Genomic DNA, 20,078 nt, shown 5'->3' on the forward strand with positions numbered 1-20,078 from the left:
AACTTTCTTGTCTTAATTTTTTCTTAATTAGTAATTTCATCCATTTCATGTAAGGATTGAATTACATAAAGCATATAAAGACCTCAAAACAGTTCTTTATACATTTGAAGTTCTAGGCAGGTATCACCTGTTATTTATTATCAGAGATAATATCATGATCATCATCATCTTCTGGTTTCTGCAGAAAGATATTTACCTGCATGAAATACATAAGGGGATCCCATAAGAATAGCCTCACTTCAAGAACACATACAAGCACACACATGTGCATACCCTCACACATATACACTCTTCCTACCTGATCTGAGGTAACTGGACATGATGGCATCATATCTCACCAAAAACTCATCCCAGGCAAAGCACAAAGACTCCATATTGGTATAACTGGAGTGTGCTTGGATCCCCTCAAACAAGGGTAGACCAGACATCTCAACACAGTCCTGTTTTTCAGTGAAGCTTCCCAGACTGCTGGCTTCGAGTCTTGAATTTGGATGGAATGATCCCTTTAAATTAACCATAGAAGTTGCCAGAACAGCTCAGCTTAGCAACTAATACAGGGTAGCCTTTTGAACCTCAGAGCAGGTCTTAACTCAAGAATGGGTAGTAGGGTGGAGGGAGCTTGACAGACACCAAAACACTTAGACTTGGACAAGCCTTGAAAAATGGAAAGAGAGAAATAACAGGGGTGTGTGTAACTGGACTAAGGACAGGGGAAAGCATTTGAGGGAGGGGAGATAGAGTGTTTTCCAATAGAGGAAAACAATGATCTCTCCAAGAGAGACTCTCTTGGACCTCTCTGCAGGTTGGGAGCACTGGCAGAGCCTCTGTGTTGTCACCTCTGCCTTGTCTTCTCCCAGCCCCCATGGTAGGGTATTTCTGGTGCAGTAAGAGTTCAAAATGGTTGACTGCTACCTCATAGATAAAGAAGTTCTGGGACTTCTGGCTTTAGCTCTGCACTATAGAGCAGTAGAAAGAACATTGCTCCCAACCCCTCCCTTTGTGATGAAAAAGCTGTACAAACTTCAGATTTCATTCTTTTTTGGAACCCATCAGAGATCTGGGGTTGCAGAGTAAACAACTAATCCAAAATCTCAGGGGACCTCGTCTGAAAGGGAAGAAGGGATGTCAAAATGCACTCACCTGGGTCAACACAACGGGGTACCTGTTAGAAGAGCGAAGCTAGAACAGCTAACAAACCTGTGAAGGCAGAGTACAGACTGGTGGGATGGTGTGAAAACCCTGGGGGGGGGGTGCGTGTTGGGAATGGAAAAATGAAGTCAACACCTGGCTTCAGGCTTATTCTCCACAAAACTCACCAGACACCCATGGAAAAGAACTAAGAGAGCCCTAAGAAGTGTCCTTTGTGGTACAGCCTGGGGGATGGAAACAGCAGTCATGTAGGATGAGCTCCTGGATGAAGATCGAATCTTAGAAGACCCGGCGGACAAGTGTGGTTGGGTGGAGATCCAATCTTGGAAGACCCAACTGTAGACATGATTGGTGGATGCACAGCTGCCTTGTATTCAGAGTACACCTCACCAGCTCTATCTCCCCTCCAGAATGGCCCTGACCCAGGTAAGCAAGGCTGATGAGGGGACAGCAGCTTCTGGCAGCATCTGCTAAGGGAAGTGTCTCTTCCCAGTTTTCCCAGTTGTGCCACCTGTGGCCAGTGGACAGGAAGTAGTAGCTGCATCTGTGCTCAGGTGAGGAACACAGGACTGGGCTACTGAGATGTTTATTTTCTTTCACTTTCCTTTGAACCATAATGCTTTATCACAGAAAAATCATATCGTTCTTTTCTAGCTCAACTAAGGGGGAAAAAAGCCTTTAATCTTGGGGAGAGGGGCACCACTACTGACCTTGGGGCATCGGTGCACATCCACTGCTCCAACAGAAACTGAGGGAATTCACTGCCAGCAGATCTGTTGAAGAAAGACATATTTGATGACATTCGTCAAAGATGGTAAAGCAGGCTTTGATCAGGACCCTCATGGTGAGTAGAGGTACCACTGGAATGGGATTTTGCAGTGGGGGAGAGAGATTGATCTGAACTCTGCATACAACACAAGCAAGTGGGTGTTTATAGCCAGGGGCCCGGGGGTGGGGAGCAGTATGTACAAATTACTAAGTGGAAAGATCTGTGGTAAGAGGGGTTCTGGCTAAACCTACTAAATAAGATCCTTGTTGAAGTGAGGCAAGTTTGATCAGACATCACCTGGAAGATGGTGGGGGGTTAAGTATGCAATCAGGTATGAAGGTGGTCAGATATCCAGAGTGGGGGTTCTAAGATTTTACAAGGACATGCACAGAAGGAGGTTCAGGAGCTTGAAAAGGTCAAGCAAAGAACCTTTGTACCCCCTCTTGTTCAAGGAAAAAAAATATTCTTTCCTCTGAAAAAATACAGTCCAGTTTCTCATTTGGTTGTCCATGTTCATTAAGGACCAGCTGAACCATCTGTTAGGACTTGGTAGTAAAGGATATTTGCTGGATGATACTAATGGGCATTTTTAATGAGGGAGTTTCTAGGACCATAAAAGATTAACAAAAACTCAGTTTCTGAGTGTAGAGGGCAGCCAGTGAGATTTTTAAACAGGCTTGACACATCTTCAAATGGTGCAGTGGGGATGGCAGTGACCATCTAAAGAATTTTCCTGGTTTGCATTTAGAGTGTCTCATGATGCCATTCGGTATTCTGATGAACTTTCCAAGCAGTTCATACAGTGGGCAGCAAGAAGTTTGCCCATATGTAAGCTGTGGTAGTAATTTTTCTTTTAAGTGTATATTAAGTTGTCCAACTTCAGCTTGCAGAACTTCAGTTTCAGTTCTCATGGTTCCAAGACAAAAAGGAAAAAGTTAGAGACATTAAAAAATCAGGCCTGGCAAACAAGGTCTCAGCTCTGGTTTTGCCTGAGAAGTACCTTAGTTCTTAGGACAGAGCTATAGCTGGATATTGGAGAAAACTAGAATTCAGGATTTGGTAAGGACTGGCAGAATGCTCTAGACAGAACCCACAGGGAGGCATTACTGCTTTCCATTAAACAAACAAACAAACAAAAAACAAAAAACACCCAAACCAAAACACAACAAAAACCTCTCTGCAAATACTCATTTCTATCAAAGATAATCAATGTTAGTCTAGTTTGTTTGCAAAGTAAGCCTGATTTCAAAAAACTTTAACTGATTATTTACATAAGTGCAGCAAGAAGAGTGATCATATAGGGCTTTCTTTTCTTTTTTCCTTTTTTGAGTTTGCTCTGCTGGAAGTTTTCATAGGAATCTCAGATTGGATATTTTTTAAGATTTTATTTATCTGAGAGAGAGAGAGAGAGAGAGAAAGCACAAGTAGGGAGAGGGGCAGAGGGAGAAGCAGGCTCCCCATTGAGCAGGGAGCTCGACCCGTGGGGTTCAATCCCAGGACCCCGGGATCATAACTGAGCAGAAGGCAGATGCTTAACCAATTGAGCCACCCAGGCATCCCTCAGATCAGATTTTTAAAAGCCTCTCAAGGCTAGGAAGCCAAGCCAAGAATTTGCCATGAGACTTTACCTGCAGCACCTATATTTGGGTGAATTCCTCTCTTCTCAAGATTTCCAAATATCATGAGGTTCCTTACTGACCCATAAGGCAGGGAACCCCATTAACCAGGCAGAGGCTGGTTTTTCCAAGCTGGCCTTTATAAGCATTGCCTCCTTAAAGTCAGCTTTGTTTCCTTCAAGTTGTCTGGCCATATCTGATTCGATGCACATCATTCTCAGATACAACATTCTAGTCAAAGCCTTGGTACTTTAACCAACTGGTTTCCAGGTGTGTCTGGTTCCAAGGAGCAGAGATTTTTATTGAACTTATGCAAATAACTATGTTGCCATGAAAATTAGAATACTCAGTTTCCAAAATCTGGAAGGATCAGGTAGGGAGAAAAGATAAATGCATCCAATGTGTTTACAATGAATAATGTATCAAATTGCTGTAAGTTGTAGATAGCTTAAAAGAGAAAGTTTTTTAAAATCTGGAAATCAAAACATTAAATAACCAGCAGTGTTTCCAACAGTCATAAAAGTTATAATCATCCTCATCTGTCCCATGTAATAAATTCTTATCTACTTGGTCTTGGGTTAGCAGTTATTTTGAATCCATCAGCTTCTTCATTAGTTCTGGAAATTCTCAGTCCACTGGCTTGGTCTCAAAGTTGTTCAAGCGATGTCATTACGGAGCATGCTGTCCTGGAACCAACTGTAAATGCTTTCAGAAAAGAATCAGAGTAAAATAATCTGTGGATGACAAAAGATGCAAAATGGCCAAGATTAAAGATCCAATGAGAGTTCATTTGACAAGGAAATTTAGTTATTTCTGTGACATACAGCATTTTAACATAATGACCCCCCCCAAGCTTAATTAGTTTAACATCTCTCTTTGACAAGGAGAAAGAGACAAATCCTTTGAGCCTTTGTTGGAATTTTCCACTCACTTATCCAACTAATACTTACCTAGAGTCCTCTTACATGCAAATCCTTTCCAAATTACACCCACAGAAAACACCCTGCTCCTGGTTGTAGACACCTCAGGTCGCACTGCTGACGCTGGGTGTGCAAGGCCGTTTCTAGGCCAGTGGTTGATCTTATCCCCCAGGGGACATTTGGCCCTGTCTGAAGATAGTTTTAGTTGTCACAACTGGAGGAAGGGTTCCTGTTACTGGCATCTAGTGAGTAAAAGGCAGGGATGCTGCTCAACATCCCACAATGCACAGGACATCCTCCCGCAACAAAAAATGATCTTGTCACAAATGTCAATAGTATTGAGGTTGAGAAGCCTTGATTTAGATCCCACAGTTAAAAGTTGAAAGCTTCTTCATAACAAATCCCCAAATTCGTGGACCTATTCCCCAAGCCTGGATCTAGCTCAGGAATTTACAGTCCAATGGTTTCTTTTTGCCTTTGAGATGCCAAGCCCTGAAACCAGAATGTATAGAAGTTAAGGAATAGGGCTTTGCAGAAAGACCAACAACAGTGCCTGACACAGATTTGTCAACAGGGTCAAGCCTGGGTTCCTCCATACAGACAAGACAGATTTTTCCAGGCATCCATAGCTTTAAGACAATCAACTCCACCTTCTTGTCTTAGGGACACTCACAATGAATAGAGACATTATCCCCAAGTCCTAGAAACCCTTGTTTCAACTACTTCCAGGATGACCTGGCACCAAAAGTACACACTCTATTTTCTGAGAAACATGGTCTCCTGGATTTCCTCTGTTGCGACCTCATGTCTATAGCCCCAATGATGGTGGAGAACACTTTTTCCCAAACCATATCAGGTGTAAATGTATGCAGTGGTTAAGAACAGATACAACTTTGAATCTGTTTCTCTACCTACTTTGGCTAGTGAGACATCTGACAAACAAGGTCTCAGTTCTGGTTTTACCTGAAAAGTACCTTAAAGTTCTCAAGACAGGATTGAGAATTTTCCCAATACAAAAAGATCTGTTATATCACCCATAATGATGAACCTTGGACAAGTGACCTGCTCTCCGCACTTCAGTTTTGTCAATCTTAACATGGAAAAATATCAAGTATCTCATTCATCTGTTAGTTTCTATACATAGTAGGTACATAAAAACAAATTGTGTCCCCCACCACTAGTTGGTTTTACTGAAAGCACCATGGTAGGATGGAAAAGCTTTAAACCCACACAAGTGCGCTTGACTTCCTTTCCCTTCATGAACATGCTGTACATTCTTGGAAAAGAAATTTAACTTGGTTTAGCCTCAACTTCATTATCAATGAGATGCTAGTAATATTTCTTCCTCAAAATAATGTAATATAATTGATTCCATTTATGTGATATGTACAGCACAGCTTTAAAAAAATCTCACATTTTAAAAATCAGTAATGAAGGGAGGGAAAACTGAGTGGGAAGAAATCAGAGAGGGCAGACAAACCATGAGAGACTCTGGACTCTGGGAAACAAACTGAGGGTTACAGAAGGGAGGGTGTGGGGGGATGGGGTAGCCAGGTGATGGGTATTAAGGAGGGCATGTGTTGTGATGGGTGTGATATGCAACTAATGAATCATTAAACACTACATCAGAAACTAATGATGTACTATATGGTGGCTAACTGAAAAAAAAAAAATCAGTAATGAAACAGCAGACTTGAACACCACCACAGACCAAATGGACCTCACAATCATATAATTTTTAGAAAATTTAAATTCAATTAGCCGACATATAGTACATGAGATTCAGGTGTAGAGTTCAATAATTCATCAGTTGTGTATAACACCCAGTGCTCATCATATCACATACCCTCCTTAATGCTCATAACCCAATTACCCCAACCCCCCACACCTCCCCTCCAGCAACCCTCAGTTTGTTCCCCATAGTTAAGAGTCTTTCATGGTTGTCTCCCTCCCTGATGACTTCTCAGTTTTCCCTCCCTTCCCCAATGGACCTCTGCACTGTTTCTTATATTCTACATGAGTGAAACCATATGATAATTGTCTTTCTCTGATTGACTTATTTTGTTCAACGTAATACCCTCCAGTTCCATCCACACTGATGTAAACGGTAAGTGTTCATCCTTTCTGATGGCTGAGTAATATTCCATTGTGTATATATACCACATCTTCTTTGTCCATTCATCTGTCGATGGACATCTCAGTTCTTTCCACAGCAATGTGGCAGGATATAAAAATCAATGCACAGAAATCAGTTGCATTTTTTTTTAAGATTTTATTTATTTGACAGAGACACAGCAAGAGAGGGAACACAAACAGATGGAGTGGGAGAGGGAGAAGCAGGCTTCCTGCTGAGCAGAGAGCCCAAGGCGGGGCTCGACCCCAGGACCCTGGGATCATGACCTGAGCCGAAGGCAGACGTTTAACAACTGAGCCACCCAGGTGCCCCATACACTAACAATGAGACAGAAGAAAGAGAAATTAAGGAATCAATCTCATTTACAACTGCACCAAAAACCATTAGATACCTAGGAATAAACCTAATCAAAGAGGTAAAGGATCTGTACTCTAGAAACTACAGAACACTCATGAAAGAAGTGGAGGAAGACATAAAGAAATGGAAAAACATTCCATGCTCATGGATTATAAAAATAAACATTGTTAAAATGTCTACGCTGCCCAGAGCAATCTACACTTTCAATGCAATCCCTATCAAAATACCATCGACATTTTTCACAGAGCTGGAACAAATAATCCTAAAATTTGTATGGAACCAGAAAATAGCTAAAGGAATGTTGAAAAAGAAAATCAAAGTTGGTGGCATCACAATGCTGGACTTCAAGATATATTACAAAACTGTAATCATCAAAACACAAACACAAAACACAAAAACAGACACATAGATCAATGGAACAGAATAGAACATAGAGCTTTCTATCCAACAGCAACAGAATACATAAAATTATTTTCAAGTGCACAGGGAACAGTCCCCAGGATAGAGCACATTTTAGGTCAGAAAGTAGGTCTTAAATTTAAGATCAAAATCAGGGAGCCTGGGGGGCTCAGTTGGTTAAGCTATCAATTTGTGATTTTGGCTCAGGTCATGATCTCATGAGTTATGAGACTGAGCCTCACATCAGGTTCCATGCTCAGTGGGAAGTCTGCTTGAGATTCTCTATCTGCCCCTCCCCCCACTTGTGTGTGCGGTCTCCCAAATAAATCTTTAAGAAAGCTTTAAGATCAAAATCATTCCAAGTATTTTATTCAACCACAATTGTATGGAAGTGTTGAATCACTATATTGTATACCTGAAGCTAATATTACACTGTATGCTAGCTAACTGGAATTTAATAAAAACTTTAAAACAGACAAAAAACGAAGTTAATAACAGGAGAAAAATTGGAAAATTCACAATTGTATGGAAACTAAACAACACCCTCTTGAGCAACCATTGAGCCAAAAAGGAAATCAAAAGGGAATTAAAAATATCTTTGGACAAATAAAAATTTATGGGATGCAGCAAAAGTAGCACTAAGAAGGGCACCTGGTTGGCTCAGTCAGTGGGGTGTGCAACTCTTGATCTCAGGGTTGTGAGTTTGAGCCCCATGTTGGGTAGAGAGATTACTTAAAAATCTTAAAAAAAAAAAAAGGCACTAAGAAGTTTATAGTGATAAATGCCTACATTAAAAGAGAAGAAAATTATAACATAAACTACACTTTAAGAAACTAAAAAGAGTAGAACAAACTAAGCTCCAAGTTCACAGAAGGAAGGAAATTAAAATCAGAGCAGAAATAAAAGAGAACAGGCAAATAGGAAAAACCCCACAAAACTGAGAATTGTGTTTTTTTAAAAGATAAAACAACAGGAGAAGAAACGATGGGGGAGGAGTAGGGGACCCTATTCCAACTGGTCCCGGGAATTGAGCTGGATATCTACCAGACCACTCTGAGCACCCACGAAATCAGCCTGAGATGTAAGAAGATCTGGATCTCTACAAACAGGATATCGTGGGTGGTTGGTTTTGAGGTACGAAGCAGGGAGCCGTGATTCCGCAGGCAGATATTGGAGGATAAACGGCAGCGGGAGGGTGCCTGGCCGTGGGGATCCTACACCGCCAGTTAGCAACAGCCTTGTGCGCTGGGGACAGGGTACAGACTCCCAGACCGGTAGCGGTGGGGAAAGGACTTTAGGGCAGCCCCCGGGGTGGAAACCTGGAGCGGGGGGTCGCATGTGTGAACTGGGAGCGGCTGGTGGTGTTAGAAGCACAAATGGCAGAGATGTGCCCTGACCTGGAGGCAGGACTGGGAGCCCTGCTGAGGGGTGTACAACTCAGGACTCTGCAGTTTATAGCAGCAGGGACAGAAACAGAGACAGTGTGGCCTGGAGAGCTCACTGAAGAACAGACTGCGATCTCTCTGCTCTGAGGCAGAGAGTTGGAAACAGTCTCTTCTGCTCGGACTCTCAGAGGAGACACAGAAAGCCACCAGAGAACAAAAGCCCCCCAAAACTGGTTCCCACTGAGCCCATACCCCACCACAGGGGGCAGGGCAACACCGCCCAAACAGGGTTGCCTGAGTAACAGCATGGCAGGCCCCTCCCCCAGAAGACAGGCTGGGAAAACAAGAGGCCAGCAACCCTAAGGTCCCTAGAAAACAGGTGCATCTTGCTTGGGTTCTGGTCAATAATTTGGACTCTATACATTCCCACAACCACCCATCAACAGAATGACTAGGAGGAAGAGCCCCCAAAATAGAAGAGACTCAGAGATTATGACTTATGCCACAGATTTACAAATGGATGCAGATATAACCAAGATGTCAGAGATGGAATTCAGGCTAGGAATTGTGAAGACAATAGCTAGAATGGAGAAATCAATTAATGGCAACATAGAGTCTCTAAGGGCAGAAATGAAAGCTGAATTGGCAGAACTTAAAAACGCTATCAATGAGATCCAATCTAATCTAAATAATCTAACAGCTAGGGTAAGTGAAGCAGAAGAACAAATAAGTGACCTAGAGGACAATATAATAGATAAAAAGGGAAAAGAGGAGGCCAGGGAAAAACAACTCAGAATCCATGAAAATGGAATCAGAGAAATAAGTGACACCATGAAGCGTTCCAATGTCAGAATTATTGGAATCCCGGAGGGAGTGGAGAGAGAGAGAGGACTAGAAGATATATTTGAGGAAATTGTAGCTGAGAACTTCCCTAATCTGGGGAATGAAACAAACATTCATGTCCTAGAGGCAGAGAGGACCCCTCCCAAGATCAAGGAAAACAGGCCAACACCCCAGCATGTAATAGTAAAACTTGCAAATCTTAGAACCAAGGAAACCATCTTAAGGGCAGTTAGGGGGAAGAGATTCCTTCAGTACAGAGGGAGGAACATCAGAATAATGTCAGACCTATCCACAGAGACCTGGCAAGCCAGAAAGGCCTGGCAAGACATATTCAGGGTACTAAACGAGAAGAACATGCAGTCAAGAATACTTTATCCAGCAAGGCTGTCATTTAGAATGGATGGAGAGATGCAGAGCTTCCAAGACCAGCAGAAACTGAAAGAATATGTGACCACTAAGCTGGCCCTGCAAGAAATATTAAGGGGGGTTCTATAAAAGGAGAAAGACCCCAAGAGTGATCTACAACAGAAATTTACAGAGACAATCTATAAAAACAATGTCTTCGCAGGCAACATGATGACAATTAATTCATATCTTTCAATAATCACTCTCAACGTGTATGGCCTAAATGCTCCCATAAAACGGCAAAGGGTTGCAGACTGGATAAAAAGACAGGACCCACCCATATGCTGTCTACAAGAGACTCATTTGGAACCTAAAGATACATCCAGACTGGAAGTGAAGGGATGGAGATCCATCTTCCATGCCAGCGGACCTCAAAAGAAAGCTGGGGTAGCAATTCTTATATCACACAAATTAGATTTTAAACTAAAGTCTGTAATTAGAGACACAGAAGGACACTATATCATTCTTAAAGGTTCTATCCAACAAGAAGATCTAACAATTGTAAATATCTATACCCCCAACATGGGAGCAGCCATCTACATAAGCCAACTGTTAAGCAAAATAAAGAGTCATATTGATAACAATACGTTAATTGTAGGAGACCTCAATACTCCACTCTCAGCAATGGACAGATCATCTAAGCAGAAAATCAACAAGGAAACAAGAGCTTTGAATGACACACTGGACCAGATGGATCTCATAGATATATACAGAACATTCCACCCTAAAACAACAGAATACTCATTCTCTCAAGCACACATGGAACCTTCTCCAGAATAGACCATATACTGGGTCACAAATCAGGTCTCAACTGATACCAAAAGATTGAGATTATTCCCTGCATATTCTCAGACCACAATGCTCTAAAACTGGAACTCAATCACAAGAAAAAATTTGGCAAAACTTCAAACACTTGGAAGCTAAAGACCACTCGGCTCAAGAATGTTTGGGTCAACCAGGAAATCAAGAACATAAACAAGTCATGGAAATCAATCAGAACGAAAACACATCGGTCCAAATCCTATGGGATACTGCAAAGATGGGCCTAAGGGGGAAATACATAGCCATCCAAGCCTCACTCAAAAAAATAGAAAAATCCTGAATTCACCAACTAACTCTACACCTTAAAGAACTAGAGAAAAAGCAACAAACGATGCCTGAGCCACACAATAGGAGAAATAATTAAGATTAGAGCGGAGATCAATGAATTAGAAACCAGAAACACAGTAGATCAAATCAACAAAACTAGAAGCTGGTTCTTTGAAAGAATTAATAAGATCGATAAACCACTGGCCAGGCTTATCCAAAAGAAAAGAGAAAGGACCCAAATTAATAAAATTATGAATGAAAGGGGAGAGATCACGACTAAGGACACCAAGGACATAGAAACAATTATTAGAAATTATTATCAACAACCATATGCCAATAAACTGAGCAATCTGGATTAAATGGAGGCCTGCCTGGAAACCTATAAGCTGCCAAGACTGAAACAGGAAGAAATTGACAACCTGAACAGGCCAATAACCAATAACGAGATTGAAGCAGTGATCAAAAACCTCCCAAAAAACAAGTGTCCAGGGCCTGATGGATTCCCTGGGGAATTCTACCAAACATCAAAGAAGAAATAATACCTATTCTCCTGAAGCTGTTTCAAAAAATAGAAACAGAAGGAAAGCTTCCAGACTCATTCTATGAGGCCAGCATTACCTTGATCCCCAAACCAGGCAAAGACCCCCAACAAAAAGGAGAATTTCAGACCGATATCCCTGATGAATATGGATTCCAAAATCCTCAACAAAATCCTAGCTAATAGGATCCAACAATACATTAAAAGGATCATCCACCACGACCAAGTGGGATTTATCCCCAGGATGCAAGGGTGGTTCAACATTCGCAAATCAATCAATGTGATAGAAAACATTAATAAGAGGAGGGAGAAGAACCATATGGTCCTCTCAAATGATGCAGAAAAAGCATTTGACAAAACACAACATCCTTTCCTGATTAAAACTCTGCAGAGTATAGGGATAGAGGGAACATTCCTCAAGTTCATAAAATCCATCTATGAAAAACCCACAGTGAATATCATCCTCAATGGGGAAAAGCTGAGAGCCTTTCCCTTAAGATCAGAAACACGTCGAGGATGCCTACTCTCGCCACTACTGTTCAACATAGTACTAGAAGTCCTAGCAACAGCAATCAGACAACAAAAAGAAATAAAAGGTATTCAAATTGGCAAAGAAAAAGTCAAACTCTCTCTTTTCGCATACGACATGATACTTTATGTGGAAAACCCCAAAGACTCCACCCCCAAATTACTGGAACTCATCCAGCAATTCAGTAATGTGGCAGGATACAAAATCAATGCACAGAAATCTGTTGCTTTCTTATACACTAACAATGCCACTGTAGAAAGAGAAATTAGAGAAATGATTCCATTTACAATAGCAGCAAAAACCATAAGATACCTCAGAATAAACCTAACCAAAGAGGTAAAGGATCTATAGTCTAGGAACTACACAACACTCATGAGAGAAATTGAAGAAGACACAAAAAGATGGAAAAATATTCCATGCTAATGGATTGGAAGAATAAACATTGTTAAAATGTCTATGCTACCCAGAGCAATCTATTACCTTCAATGCCATCCCGATCAAAATTCCAATGACATTTTCCAAAGTACTGGAACAAACAATCCTAAAATTGGTATGGAATCAGAAAAGACCCTGAATCGCCAAGGAAATGTTGAAAAAGAAAAACAAAGCTGGGGGCATCACGTTGCCCAATTTCAAGCTATATTACAAAGCAGTGATCACCAAGACAGCATGGTACTGGCACAAAAACAGACATACAGACCAATGGAACAGAATAGAGAGCCCAGATATGAACCCTCAACTCTATGGTCAAATAATCTTTGACAAAGCAGGAAAAAACATGCAATGGAAAAAAGACAGTCTCTTCAATAAATGGTGCTGGGAAAATTGGACAGCCACATGCAGAAGAATGAAACTCGACCATTCTCTAACACCATACACAAAGATAACCTCAAAGTGGATGAAAGACCTCAATGTGAGACAGGAATCCATCAAAATCCTAGAAGAGAACATAGGCAGTAACTTCTTTGACATCGGCCACAGCAACTTCTTTCAAGATACATCTCCAAAAGCTAGTGAAACAAAAGCAAAAATGAACTTTTGGGACTTCATCAAGATAAAAAGCTTCTGCACAGCAAAGGAAACAGTCCACAAAACAAAGAGGCAACCCACAGAATGGGAGAAGATATTTGCAAATGACACTACAGATAAAGGGCTGGTATCCAAGATCTATAAAGAACTTCTCCAACTCAACACCCAAAAAACAAATAATCAAGTCAAAAAATGGGCAGAAGACATGAACAGACACTTCTCTGAAGAAGACATACAAATGGCTAACAGATACATGAAAAAGTGTTCATCATCATTAGCCATCAGGGAAATTCAAATCAAAACCACATTGAGATATCACCTTACACTGGTCAGAATGGCAAAAATGGCCACAGAAAGAAACAACAAATGTTGGAGAGGTTGTGGAGAAAGGGGAACCCTCGTACACTGTTGGTGGGAATGCAAGTTGGTACAGCCACTTTGGAAAACAGTGTGGAGGTTCCTCAAAAATTTAAAAATAGAGCTACCATATACCCAGCAATTGCACCACTGGGTATTTACCCCAGAGACACAGATGTAGTGAAAAGAAGGGCCATATGCACCCCAATGTTCATAGCAGCAACGTCCGCAATAGCCAAACTGCGGAAAGAGCCGAGATGCTCTTCAACAGATGAATGGATAAAGAAGATGTGGTCCATATATACAATGGAATATTACTCAGCCATCAGAAAGGATGAATACCCAACTTTTACATCAACATGGATGGGACTGGAGGAGATTATGCTAAGTGAAATAGTCAAGCAGAGAAAGTCAATTATCATATGGTTTCACTTATTTGTGGAACATAAGGAATCGCATGGAGGACATTAGGAGAAGGAAGGGAAAAATGAAAGGGGAGAAATTGGAGGGGAGATGAACCATGAGAGACTATGGACTCTGAGAAACAAACTAAGGGTTCTAGAGGGGAGGGAGTGGGGGGATGGGTTAGCCCGGTAATGGGTATTAAGGAGGGCACATATTGCATGGAGCACTGGGTGTTATACGAAAACAATTGATCGTGGATCACCACATCAAAAACTAATGATGTATTCTGTGGTGACTAACATAATAAAAAAAAGAAAAGAAATTAAAAGCCAAGTTGAACCCAGAGTTATAAACAACCAGCATAGGGATCCCAAAAAGACCCATCCACACATACTCAGATGTTGCACTGGGGACAATTGCATCACAGGTGGGGCAGGGAGAGGACACAGTTTCAGCAAACGGTGCTGCACAGTGCCCTATGCACATGGATGAGCACCAAAGGCACGTTGCCACAGGCCTGGGTCGAAGAGAGACACAGAGTTGTGGCCACTTCTACAGTCTACCCGAGCACAGGGACCAGATGTCACACACTGGACCATGAGACGCTGTACTCAGAGGCTAGGAGCGAGCCTGGCCAAATGTGAAGCTCTTGTCCCATTCACATGGATGAACCACTTCTCACACTTTGTCCTTGGTTGCAGGCTGGGCGCATGCAAGTTAACGGGTGCCTGCTGTGATGGCCTCTCCCGTGCCCTCACCAGCAGCAAAACCCTGCGAAGACTGAATCTGAAAGGACTCGCCCTGGACCACAGTGGGGCAGTGGTGCTGTGTGAAGCCCTGAGACACCCCGTGTGCACCCTGCCATTGCTCAGGTGACCCGGGGCTGCTCTCCTTGTGGCGACACTCCTGAGCAAAGGAGGGATGCAGTGGACCTGAGGTATGGCACTGCCACAGTCCAGTCTCTCTATGTTCAAAATGCAAATGGTGCTCCCCCTCTCGGGCTTGCAGGAGTGAAAGATGGGTCAACTCAGCACAGTACCTGGTGGATGGTGAGCACCCAAAAACTGGCATTTGCTGCTGTTATTGTTATAATTACAATACATAGGTGTGTAAAATTACAAATTATAACTTACAATATTAAAGCTTATATTAAAATTTTAATGTATTTATAATCATAGATTTATATAAGACTCATGTAGACTTACAGGACTTATATACATTTATAAATTATAACAAATCTAGGGACGCCTGGGTGGCTCAGTCAGTTGAGCGTCTGCCTTCAGCTCAGGTCATGATCTCAGGGTCTTGGGATCGAGTCCTGCATCGGGCTCCCTGCTCAGTGGGGAGCCTGCTTCTTCCTCTCCCTCTGCTTGTGCTCTCTCTGTCAAATAAATAAAATCTTAAAATATATATATATATATCTTGGGCGCCTGGGTGGCTCAGTTGGTTAAGCGACTGCCTTCGGCTCAGGTCATGATCCTGGAGTCCCTGGATCAAGTCCCGCATCTGGCTCCCTGCTCGGCAGGGAGTCTGCTTCTCCCTCTGACCCTCCCCCCTCTCATGTGCTCTCTCTCATTCTCTCTCACAAATAAATAAATAAAATCTTTAAAAAAAAAATTATAACAAATCTAGTATCAAATAAAATATATATAAGTCCATATAAATATAAAATTATACATATGTATTAAACATATTTGTTATAAAATCAATATCAGACTTATATAACATGTAATATACAGACTTATATTAAAATTTTATATTAATAGGTACTTAGTTATAAATTATAACTATAAAATCTATCAAATAACACATATGTATTTATACTTTGTTATAATTATACTGTATAATTTATTATATATTTATAATTATAGATTTAAACATAAATTATACATGTATAGTATATGTTATATAATTACAAATAGAGGTTATATGTATTGTTATTTTATCAGATAAATATTGTTCTATTAAGTAACAATATAGTGAACCTAGAGCATCTCTTTCTGTATTTTCCTACCCTCTTCAAACCTATCTGAAATCACGCACGGTCATGGGTACTTCTAGGGCCACTAATTTCTTGAAAGGGGTAGTAGATGATGTAGAAGTCCAGCACTAAGACTATTACCGTCTTTTCCAACTTGTGAAGAAATAGGTCCATTCCTTTAAAGCCCCTCCTTGTAAACCTACATCTAGAAACTTAAGGTGCCTTGCACCATGTCATCTCCCTCTTACCTTGTGTGAAAGATTCAGAGCATAGAGTACGGGAGGTGGTGCCTGAGGCAGTGGGAAGATCTGGATTGTCCATCATTTTCCTGAACTGTGGAATTCTAGCTTTTTTGTGTTGAGTCTCGTCGCCCTGGGTAAAGCTTTTGTCTTCCCTGATTATCTGTCTTCTCTCTGCAAAATGGGGGAAATGATTTGACTTGATATAGTAACTATGAAAATATAAATGTGATAAAAATACAGAACTACATGAGTTTCCACGTCCCCTGCACCCTCCCCAACTGTGGACAGAAACAGAGACACGAAGGAGTATCCTTCACTCCAACAGTGAGGTGAAGCTACTCAGGACAGTTGCAAACAGATACCCACAGAAGAACAAAGAAACCGTGATCCTTAACCCTCCCATTTAATTCAGAGCAACAATATATGGCCTTGTGCTAAGTGCAGGGGCTCCAGAACCAAACTGCTGGGATCTGTGTCCTGTCTCTACCACTCGATGCCTGTGTGACCTTGGGCCAATTCCTTAACTTGCTTAGCCTTCCTTGTCTTCATCACAAATCAGGTCAATAATGGCATCTCATAAGATTTGACATTTTAATGAGATACACACGTAAAACCCACAATAGAAGGCTAGCACCAGGCACTCGGATAATGGAAGCTATTACTAATTTATCTTTTTAAAAATAAAAAGTTTTTCTCCCAAGCTGCCTCTGACTTCCGGTACCAAATGTTAGTGTTTAGGTGGAATCAGGACTTTCTATCAGACAGAACATTTTTTCTGTCCAGTGATGTGGAGACCGTTCCTACCAGATCATGATAACCCTGTGTTATCTCTTCCTCCTATTGTGTTTAGAGACATCAAGTTGGCAGCTTAAAATTGGCCATGGTTGGATAATTTATACCTCAGAAATGTGCAGTGCTACAAATCAGGGCTTTTTTCCACCTCCCAAGAGCCAGGTGTTAAACATTTATCAACACACCACTGCCCCATGGATCTGTCTTTCCCATTGGAGGCAACACCAAGTTGTTCTAGGATTGTCCCAGGAAGAACTGACTGAGAAAGAGGAGCTGCAGAGAAGAAACAAAAGAGGAATTCAACAGAGCCCCTTTTCTATTTTATTAGGCCGCAAAAAACAATTTGATGAGGAAACACAGAGACTTCTGACAGCTGCAGAAAAGCAAAATCCATCCTTGACAATTATAGGTGACTGATAGAAAAGAGACAGGACGATAGGGCAGCAAGCAACTTAGACTCCTCCTGACCCAAGGGCACCTTCAAAGAAAAGTTACTGGAGCCTTTACTCATGCCTACTCTGTCCCCAGGAATTACAGTTCTGGACACGCATGTGAACCCTGATTTTTCTGGCCCCTCATTTGGATACTTCATAGACTGTGTCTATATGGGTTTTTCGCCCCCTATTTATTTTTTTGATGTAGTGTTCCATGATTCATTGTTTGCGTATAACACCCAGTGCTCCATTCAATACGTGCCCTCTTTAATACCCATCACCAGGCTAACGCATCCCCCCACTGCACTCCCCTCAACTCTGTGGCCTTGGGGAAGTCACTAAAGACCGCCAAGGTCCAGTTCCTATCCTGTCTCACAACAACATTTTGAACATTTAATAAAGTCTTAGATCCTAAACATTTTGTAAAACAAATCTCCCAACAGAATTTGTTCCCAGTGAATGCCTGGATCAAGCATGTGGATTGTAGAAACCATGATCCTTTCCGCACATGGTTTGGACAGATGCAGCCCATAGCAAGAGTACTGGACCTGAGGTGTAACTTGGTCACTGTCTTTTCTGTTAGTGTTGTTAGTATCCCAACTCAGGCTCTTTCTCTTCTTTTGCCTCATGATGGTATTTGGAAAGTGCTTTTTTAAAAATCAGAAAAGTACAAACCATCCATTGTCCTCCACCTACAAGTACAATTAAAGGTGAAGATCCTTTTGACCACCAACCCTGTCTCATTCTCCTCTGCACAAGCAATCGGTCATAAGACGGAACCCCCATATCATTCCTATACTTCTCTATACGGGAATGCATCCATCAACAAAATAGCATTGATTTTAATTACATAAAGATCCCACGCTAAATGCATTTTTCATTGTTAGTCTATCCATATCGATCTATGTATGTAAACATGAGTAGATTGAAATAATGTACTTCATGTAATATAAACATACAGAAACATGTGTATGTATATATCTCAACATGGATAGATTAACAAAGTATAAACACAGTGAAGCACATATATACAGTAGCATTCTGTGGTTAAAGGTGTATGTATGTATACATATGTACACACAAAAAGGTTGAGATACATAATAGGTAAGTAAACCATATCTATACATACCTATATATATCTAAACCTTATTTCTTGAACCTGAGAGAAGAGCCTAGTATATATGTACTTCATTTAAGTAATCTATTGATAGGCTTTTAGCTGCTAGTATTTGACATTACACACATCACAACCTACAACCTTGTAAATCTCTTCTCATACAGAAGTCTAACCATCTAGAGATGTACATGTACCACATTTATCTACAAGGCAGCCAATAGAAGGATAAAAATTGTAACGAGAGGGAGGCGGGTGGCCTGGGCATGCAGAACTGAGCTCAACATCCCGCACAGTAAGACCTTAGTAGACAATGTGTAAAGTCGCAATGACAAATATCAGCAAGATAAGCTACTGGTCTCAATGGATATGTAGGGGTTTAGGAAGGAATAAGCTACCAGCTGAATGAAACATGTATTTGTCTTCATCAGTAAAGCCTCCGATGGGCAATTCTTTATTGATGAGAAGGCTCTGCTGATCCCAGGAAAGCTGATTTTACACATCCAGATCGGGTGGTGCATATGCTGAGTCTGTCACTGTGTCAATCCAGTAACTATTTTCCCTGCTCCCTTGGCTTTCCTTTTTCCGAACACATTCCTTCTCAGGATTCAGGACTTCCATCTCATAGTTCAGGAGAGCATGAAGTTTAAATTGAGTTTTATGGCATGGGACTAGATTGTTAAATTATTGATATTGAGACTATTACATGATAAAAAAAAAAGAAAAAGAAATGGCCCAGGACAAGTATTTAACCAGGTGCAGGAAAAGATTTCCCATCTGAGAGTAAATCTGAACAATGCTTTATGATTCTATCTCGTGAGTCATGCTTGTTCAGTGGAATAAATTGAAAAAGTAGAAGCATAAAATTAAATAGTATATAAACACCAGAGAAGACTCCACAAGTCAGCCTCTGCAGAGCTGTATAAATCACTCCAACAAAAGCTGCAAGAGCAGCACTGTTCCCCCAAAAAACACCTAATTCTCTTTTGCCTCCTTCCAAGTATTAGGTCATTTCTCTAGCATTGCTAATCTTACCTCCCTGCATGACCCACTGCATCGCCCATCCTTCCCCAGACTCTGGTCTAGTCTGGTCCTCCTTTTCTCACTACACCTTATGGCTTCTAAAACTCTCTACTCTTCTTTCCCTTCCTCCGAATGAAGACCTCCAACCCCGTAAATGAAGACAGCGGTGGGAACTGGAAAGAAAACTTAAGGAGTATTTCATTTCTGGACTCCCATATCATCAATTCAGGAGTTAAGATTAAGTCAGCAACTCAAGTGTCTGCTGACAAAGGAATGGATGAGCACAACGTGGTCTATCCACATGATGAAGTAGGATTCAGCCTTAAAAAACAAGGAAATTCGGACACCTGCCATATCACGATGAACCTTGAGAACATTATGCCAAGTGAGATAAGTCAGTCAAAAAAAGGATAAATACTGTATGACCCCACTTTTTTAAAAAAGTTATTCATTTGAGACAGAGACAGAGAAAGCATGAGCAGGGGGTAGAGGCAGAGGGAGAAGCAGGCTCCCCACGGAGCATGGAGCCCAACATGGAGGTCAATCTGGGGACCCTGAGATCATGACC

The 20,078-nt window shown here is 41.3% G+C and overlaps 1 protein-coding gene across 1 annotated transcript in view; it reads right to left on the minus strand.

Moving 5' to 3' along the window:
• Nucleotides 1-16,115: 16,115 nt before the first annotated feature.
• Nucleotides 16,116-20,078, minus strand: part of NLRP13 (NLR family pyrin domain containing 13) — a 33,761-nt gene continuing 29,798 nt past the window's right edge. Inside the window, exon 10 of the mRNA XM_064580620.1 lies at nucleotides 16,116-16,318. Within this exon, the coding sequence (XP_064436690.1) occupies nucleotides 16,249-16,318 (70 nt within the window). The 3' untranslated portion in view covers nucleotides 16,116-16,248. The remainder of the gene's footprint in view (nucleotides 16,319-20,078) is intronic.

The sequence above is a fragment of the Mirounga angustirostris genome, unplaced genomic scaffold, assembly GCF_029215605.1.
Source record: "Mirounga angustirostris isolate CCGP_5_RB_7025 unplaced genomic scaffold, mMirAng1.0.hap1 SCAF_16, whole genome shotgun sequence".
Lineage (NCBI taxonomy): Eukaryota > Metazoa > Chordata > Mammalia > Carnivora > Phocidae > Mirounga > Mirounga angustirostris.